This window comes from Strongylocentrotus purpuratus, unplaced genomic scaffold (assembly GCF_000002235.5).
Source record: "Strongylocentrotus purpuratus isolate Spur 01 unplaced genomic scaffold, Spur_5.0 spur5_contig_856, whole genome shotgun sequence".
In the NCBI taxonomy this organism is placed as follows: Eukaryota; Metazoa; Echinodermata; class Echinoidea; order Camarodonta; family Strongylocentrotidae; genus Strongylocentrotus; species Strongylocentrotus purpuratus.
In genome coordinates, this window is record NW_022145564.1 from 489,563 (window position 1) to 498,222 (window position 8,660).

Consider the following 8,660-nt stretch of genomic DNA (forward strand, 5'->3'; position numbering starts at 1 on the left):
AGCTTTGGAACTTAGATTAAACGATATTGATTTGCAAAATTGGAATAATTAAGTTTATAGAAATTGTTTATGCTTAAATTATAGGCTTTTTAAACGGGAAGGTGGTTTGGAGAGCTATTTGTTGAAATTGGGCGTATGTGATATATAGGATACCTCTTTGTAAGTTTCGTTGTGGTAATAACAAGCTGCCAGTTACCAAATGTCGTTATTTATCTGATCAACCTCTTGAGTTGTGTTCCCTATGTAATATTAAGGTGCAGGGTGATGAATTTCATTATGTTTTGGTGTGCCCGGCTTTCAATGACTTTCGTATTAGCAGTATGTTAAGAAATATTATTATATTAGACCTAACGTTATCAAATTTCATCAGTTATTCAATGCAAATTCTGTTAAGCAGTTAAAGAACCTTTCCAAATTTTGTAAGATCATTATGTCTAATTTTGGATAATTTGTTTTGTCCTTTTTAATACCTTAGAGTTGTTGTTTAATTGGTTGTTGCCGTTTTTAGTAGCATAGTGTACATACATGTATATAGTAGTGTTAGTACTGCCAGTTCAGATGTAGGGTATCTTTTTTGTTTAAGTAGACCTATATCCTTAAGCTTGCCTTCATTTTGTTTGTTGTTCGCTGCCAAAGATTTTCTTTCTTTTAAAGATTTTCTGTGTGTGTTTAAAAAAAAAAAAAATCTATATGAATATCATTGTTGAACATTATATATGTACTATTCAACTGTATTTCTTCCATGCCCCAGAAGGGGCCGTTAAAGAAATAAAAAAATCATTGTCATTGTCATTGTCATTGTCATTGTCATTGTCACACTCTTCCCCCTCCCCCCCCCCCCCTCTCTCTCTCTCTCTCTCTCTATTTACATATACATCGTATGTACAGCTCTGTTTTAAAATATGAACTGCCTGTTTAGAGCCAGAAGAAAAAAAATACTTAGTGGTAAATGCCCTTTTGGCTCCAAACAAGACAATAATTTTGTTATCACCCAATGCCTCCCCCCCCCCCCCCCATTTCTCTTTCTCTCTCTCTTCATCTCATGGGAACAAGTATGCGATCGCTAATCTTTACTCAGTCTCATTATTCCTTTCCTACCCTTTCTTCCTCTTCCTCCTCCGCACCTTTACTTCCTCTGCTTCTCCTTCTCGCGCTCTCTCTCTCTCTCTCTTTCTCTCTCTCTCTCTCTATCACTCTCTCTATCTCTATCTCTCTCTCTCTCTCTCTCTCTCTCTCTCTATATATATATATATATATATCTTTCGCTCTCTCTCTCTTTCTCCCTTTTATTTCATACTGATGCTTTCACATTCTTGCAAATTGCCAAAGCCTTAAATGTATAATTTGAAATGTGATATGTGAATGATACCAATCATGGTAGCAACTGAATCGGATTTAATTGTGCAAAATCTTGTTTGCTTCTTTATTGATATATCGATCATTACCATGGCAGCCTTTTAACCATGTTTTTTTTATGCGAAAATCATTTGTATACACCGCCCTACATTTTACTAAACTGGTCCAAAGACAAACCAAAATCTGCATTTTACCTATACAAAGTATAAGTTGTTTAATTAATTGTAGCATCTATTTGATTATATAATTCCCAGATTTGGGGTCGAGTGTTGATCACAAGTCGGGGTTTGAGTCCCGCCGCGACACTAATGTCCTTTGGCAAGACATTGATCTACATTTGCCACACTCAACCCAGCTGATGTAAATGGGTACCTTGAAATGCTAAAGCGCTGTAATGGCAGCACAGCTAAAACAGGGATAATAATCTCCAAGTTTGGAAGCGCTTAGATAGTTAATTGTAATTCGCGCTGTATAAAAGCTGAGTATTAATATTACTGATTTCTGTTATTGTCTCTGTTTCTGTTATTGAAGAAAATACACTACCCATCTGGCTATGCAATTGCCAATCGCAACATGTAATTCATTCGAAATTCAAACAAATGTATTTATATATTGTATATAAAACTTCAACATAATTTTATTACAAATATGGTTCAAATATTCAGATTTCTGAATATGTACCAAGTAATGTGCCATATTTGTACAACGAAGGCGACACGACACATGCTTCGGCTGCGGTTACTCCAGGCTTTATTTCATTAGGGATGTGGGGTTGGGGCCGGTCTGGGGGCTGGGTCTGTGCTTGTTGATTTTTTTTGTTGTTGTTGTTTTTGTTGATTTTTTATTTTGTGTTTTGGTATATGATGATACAGTATTGTTGGTACTTGTTATTTTTTTGCAATATATATTCATACATTATTTAAATTGTAGGGTCGTACACTCTTACAAGCCTACCCTTGGCTTTTTACGTACGCCTCCTTTTCCATTCATTTTTACAATATTATTATGAAACTTATGTATTTATTTTTTGTACCATTTGTGTTTTATATTTGATGTTGTTGTATTTTTATGAATTGGAATAAAGATTGAAATGGTCTTGGCGTTGGATGCGGTGAAGTTTTCTTGTTCAGGGTTGGGATTGGAAGTTTGAATAATGTACTGAATTGCCGCGGAGTAATTGTAGCTGGAGCAGGTGTCGTAGAAGCACAATTATATATTATATGTACAACACGAATTGCAATTTTACTACCATAAGGTTAATACGCATATGTATTACGTGCAATTTTACTTTTTCACCGATGTATACTTTGTAAAATTCAGCTCTCGGGCCGCGAATGTTTTTTTAATGAATTAAAGTATTTTAAATAAGCAATGACAATTCAATTTAAGACACTTATGTACAGTTTGTTGGTGGGTATTATACATTCAAAGTTTATATTTTGTACATCTGTTTGTTCATTACTTTAATATTCATTATTCATTCATGTTTTTCGTTATTGTTTCATATATTCATTTACTTCTAATAATAAAAACGAGCGTTGCAACTTGTTTAATTGAAATAGTTCGATTCTTCTGCTTCGAATTATTTGTTTAAGCAATAAAATGAAATGTGAAATTCGAACATTAAACGATTGACCATAACTAATATATTTTGGAGAGATTAAAGTTTTAAAATATATAAAATTTGCTCCGGCTGTAATAAGTGGCTATTGTAATAATTGCTAACATTAATTGAAGTTCTAAATCATGTAACTTACCAAAAAAGAAATCAAAATCTACTCTTTGAAAAAAATTCTTGTCATATTATTAAAAAACGCATAGTTGAAATTATGTATGCAGTGTTTGGATACAAGTTTTAACATATCAATATACACAATATGGTTAGGATAATGATAATGAAGGTTATGTCTATTACTGTTCTTAACCATTCAGGTAATTGATTAGTAATTCCGTAATTCAAATGATATTATTTCTCATGCAAAACATAATACAAGAATAATTATATCACAAAAACTATGCAAACGGAAACGACAAATAAAATGGAAAAAGCACGAGAAAAGAGAAAGTAACTTGAAGTAGAGCTTGTTGAAGTGTTAGTTCCTCAGATGCCGTTTTACAATATAATATGAACAAAGTATGCTTAGAAATACATGTTACATTAAATGTTATAAACAAATCAACTGGATTTTCCCCTGCTTACAACGCATCACGTCCAGAATCATATGGCATTAGAGACCGGTCGGCCCGATGAAGCATCCAGGAGTGAACCTGGAACGTCACAAGCTTAGATTTTTGTTAGTACACTTGGCTTGATGAAGATTCTCTGGTGATTTATAAACTGAGTACTCTCTGGGGAACATCCATTATTATCTTTAGGATGAAAAGGAGCATTATTTTCTCCGGGAATGGATCAATAAGAACGAGTTGAGAAATCAGATCTTCTTCTTCCAAGATGTTGGATTCCTCGTCGGGTTTTCCACCAGAAGATACCAGAGGGGCTATCTCAGACATACATGTATCTTCAGGTAGGACTTGCATTTCATGTACGGACGATTGGTCAGCAGGTTGAATGCTACTTACATTGGTCATATCATCACCAGCATGAACTTCTCCAGAGGACACGTCTCCAGAAGTCACTTCGGATGCATCCAAGTTCTGTGTACTGCACACCGGTGATTTGTCAGGATGTTGACTCCTACTTCTATCTGTCAAGTGATCCTGGGTTTTGGAAGCCATGTCTCCCGTTTGCCCATCTCGAGGAGTGTGGTCATTGCTTGCTGTAGCGTCCTGAAGTATCTGGGTGTCGGTCTGTCCTTTGGTCTGTTCCTCTTCTAGAGAGGCCTCATCTCTAGCAAAGAGCTGCTCATCATTGACTTCTTCTTTATCATATTCAGCATCGATCTGTTCTTCTACTACACCTAACCGGCAGTAAGAAAGAAAACAGATAATTGGTTTATTTCTCAAAACACATCGAATTGATTTATTATGATTGTGAAGAATTTATCGCAGTGAATTTCAAATTTCTTTTATTTTTATGTTCACCAGGTATAGTAGATGAGAACTTGAAGTTGGCAGTAAGTATATGTTTGGCTTTTCGTTCGTGAGGAAAATGCTCACTGAATGTAGTACCTAAGCTCTTTTTAAGTATCTCCTCTCTGCATTACGTCACCTTAGTATTTATATCAACAGTGTAAAAATGTGTAAAACGAATCTGCTTCAGAAAATTCCGTCAATCTGACTTTAAACACATGGGCCGTATTGTATACCGAATAGAACAGTATGTTGCTGAAGTGTTGAATTGGTTCCTCGATTACGAAACTACAATTGTTCTTAATAAAAATATACGTTACCTTCGCTGAGATACAGGTCTGCAAGGTTGACCAACTTGGCAGCGTGCAGTGCCTTCGTTAGCTCAATCCGTTCATCTTCCCTGGACACACCTTCTCTCCATTGTTTCAGCATATGACGAGTTCCATCACTGGTAACACGGTTGAACTTCACATTGGTCATGAGCGCTCTCTGTATATCACCATGTAGGATTCCCAGCTGACCAGCAAGGCTGTCGATCTTTGCTTCATCGTAAAGATCGTCAGCTATCTTCGTTAAGATGTCTGCAAACTCATCATCTGGGGGCTCCTCTCTAGAATGGTAAAAAGGATAATCATGGGGCGGTCAGAGAACGTAGGTATGACGAATCAACTTTAAAATTAATACAAATCTTTACTTAGGTGAAGAAGAAAAAAGTCAAAATAAGTTCTTCCCGTAATGAGACTATAGAGGATTATGTTATATTATAACTCTAATCAAGAGTATCATCTTCTATTTGTTTTATTACAGAACGATTTCATTGTTAAAGTCAACCTAAAGCAGTTGACTGACACAAATAGACAGCGATCCCATTTAGAGACCATGCTCGACATGATCGAATTATTAAATTGTATTCAAATTTATTAAAGGATTTCACTTTCAACTCATATCACTATAGACTGGAATGTATAGCTAAGATTTGCATGTTTTTGTTAATAAGTTGCAATCTGTTATCCACTTCTTCGTTTACATAATCAAAGGTGGTCACGAAATTTCTAAACCTGATTTTGGATTCATAGAATATAAGTGTTGCCGTATTTTTAGCACTATTGTTGACCGTCTAGCACCAATCATTTTACACACCAAAGTACATTCCGTAGTAGTGTTGTCACTATAAGAGAAATAATGCGTTTATTGTCAATTTGCCATGTAAAGAGTAAAGATATTCATCTCACCCTGCTTGTAATGTATCACTCCTTCCCAGTCCTCCGGTTGAATTATCCTCATATGATGCTGTGCCTGTCATGAAGGAATGAAGTCAGTTTGAATGAGAAGGGGATAAAAATTAAGATACAAATTTAGAATGTTCTCTATCGTTCACTGTATTGGTATTCTAAGTAATTTCAAAGTATAGCAAAAATGGGGAAGGGAGCTTTAAAGACCATATTGGATTTGATAAGCTTCACCTTATACATATTTCAAAAATAAGCAAGAAAATGGATTTGACTTTAAGTACAATTAAAAAAAAAAAAACTTTTAAAGGAAATTGAGATTGGAAAATAAAGTCTTACCACTCGGAGCTTGTTTTCCAGAAGCCATCCAGGGAATGAAACTCCATTGATGTATCTCTGCTTTCTTCTTCTGCTCTGCCGATCGTATCTCACTTTCTAGTTGAATTTTGGTTCTCAGCTTCCAGGTCTCACGCTTAAGTTGCTCAACCTGACGTCTTGCCTTCTCTTCTGTCCTCTGTACATTTTCAGCCATTGTTTCGATACGCAGATCCTTTGATTGTAGTTTCTTTTTAAATTCCATCTCCCTCTGCTTGTACGTCTCCATTATCTGTTTTGCTTTTTTCTCGTTTTCCATCATTGCCCTTTCACTATGTTCATGCCTTTCTTGTTCAACCTTCATGGTATCTTGTAGTCTTCCATTTTCACTGACTATGCTTGTGCGACTTGTACGGAACTCGTTGAGTTCCTGCTCTAAGTCTGTAATTCTTCCTTGGAGTAACTTCTTTGCTTCTTCTCCTTCTTTAATTTCTTCTCCGTGCCTCTTCTGTGCTTCTGTGACACCCTTTCTCCCTTGGTTCCATAACCGTTCAAAGCTGGGAAAAGAATAAAGCTGTATTAGGTCAGCAGATATCTCTTCGTCACCTTTCTTCAGGCATCCATGGAGGAGGTGAAGCCACTGCAACCGTGTCTCAACTGAGGGATCGCAACAAATGGAAGGTACGTCATAGATGTCAGTGATCCGGTGCTTTTTTAGTTGAATTTTTGCCTTCTCGATGACTTTACTTTGCCCGGTAGTTTCCTTGGCACATATAGGGACGTGACCTATCCAAAAGAAAACAATTCAGTTCAATCGAAGAAGTCATTTAATCGTCTTATGAACTCTATGTAACCCATATTTATCACCTAATCTCTTTTTTAGAGGGGGGGGGGGGGGTCGTATATTTTTACACCAGAGTAAGGATCGAATCTGTTTATTTTTCATTCTCATCTGTGCTTTCAAATACTGCCATTAAACGTGCTGTATGTGCATACAGTATACCACCATTTTCTAGGGTTGTAGATATAACTGGCAAGTGAGAGAATGATCGATGGAGAGAGAGGGGGAAGAGAAAAGTGATAAAGAAAAGTGACTGCAGAAGAACCGGAAAAGGGAGTAAACATAGCCGTAGTCAGGATATAATTATACATTTACAACTATGAAAATGAAAATGTGTAATCACAGCGGCCTTTTATATAATAATACAGGCCTACACAAAAAGAGGAAAGAATCAGCATGCATGCACAAGGAAAGAAAAGGTATTTAATTTTACAAATTGAACTGACGTGTTAGAGTTGACGATATCATCATGATCGAAATTGATGAGGTGCAATTAAGTGGTTGAATGCATTATGGATAATGTAGAAAACTAAGATAAGTACTTGATTTTAGGGTCATATTGCATGAATTATGGTTGTTTCCTCGATTGTTTTATGTCCTAGTCATAACTGTTGAATAAACATTCTATAGCAGGTGTCATTATCGTTAGATACACGTACCAAACCCATTTAATAGCATGGCAAATAACATAAATCTGTATAATTATGTAAATAAAAATGACCAATCTTTATATTCAAAAGTTTCATGTGTGAAAATAATATGGCTCGTTATGTTATTCATTTCTTCATATCTTCATTCGTCCATTCTTGTAATCAATATGGTGGTTTATATCACTGCATTGTGTGTATCAACAGTGCAATTGTTTATTAATTCACAATTGTTTAAAGATACTCGTCCTACTTATAGCGTAAAGGATTATGGGCAAACTTACCTGTAATCCTCTTTATTGTCTTGATCCAATGTTGTAAGTCTAAAGTAGTCGGTCTAATAAAAAGGATAAAATGCACAGATTCAAAATCGTCATTATCACGTGGTGATAATTAAAGAGGAAATTATAATGAAATGCCCACAATTTTATTCTCAACCCGCCCCTACCAAAGGCCACCTCAAAGAAAAGAAATTGTTGCTGATTTTCCTTGCCACATTGCCCCGAAAATGTGTTTATTTCGGTCCGCGGTATCAGAACGATGTCACGCGCCCTCAAGCGCCGAAATTTATGACCGTGAATCCTTCATAATGTCGATGTTAAAGATGTAAAGATATCAAACATATTCGGGCACTTTGCTGTCAAATTCGGGTAACAGAAGTAAGGAGAATCATTATAAAATCATGTTTGAATGGACGAAAGTAATAAACAGTGGCGGATCTAACTATTCTTCCGCTAGGGACAAACCATGACATTGCCCCCCCCCCTGCCCAAACGTATCCGCATTACTATACAAGCGAATGGGCAGTATATATATTGATTTCAATCTCCCAAAAATACAATTTCTTTTAACCATATAAATATTCCAAAGGCACCATCTACTGCAGCCAAAAGCGTACCAGCATTACCCTGCGATTACAACAATGGTAGTCGATTTCATTCAAATATGTATTGCCCATGTGAATATGGAGAGTGAGAAGATTAATACTCACCCTAGTAACAGTACCATACATCCGACCTTCCCAGCAAGGTGTCGTACACATTCTTCGTCTGAATCTGGTAAGATGGTAAAAGAGAACGTATTTGAAACATTGTGCATGATGAACCTTCTGGATACTATGAACATGAGCCTACATGCAGAAGTAGAAAGAGAACAAAGTAGTCAAACTTCTGTAGTTTTATTAATTGATGTGCCAAAATAACACAAATAAATGAATTGTTTGTGTTATAATATTTAAAGAAA

At 36.0% G+C, this 8,660-nt stretch overlaps 1 protein-coding gene across 1 annotated transcript; it reads right to left on the minus strand.

The window, feature by feature from the left end:
- Positions 1-3,551: 3,551 nt before the first annotated feature.
- On the minus strand, positions 3,552-6,584 carry LOC105444716. Its single transcript, XM_030996774.1, has 3 exons — positions 5,619-6,584; positions 4,707-4,996; positions 3,552-4,274 (listed from the first exon to the last, which is right to left on the minus strand). Exons 1-3 carry the CDS (start codon positions 5,687-5,689, stop codon positions 3,688-3,690), a joined length of 948 nt encoding a protein of 315 aa, XP_030852634.1. The 5' UTR covers positions 5,690-6,584; the 3' UTR covers positions 3,552-3,687.
- Between the last annotated feature and the right edge of the window lie 2,076 nt (positions 6,585-8,660).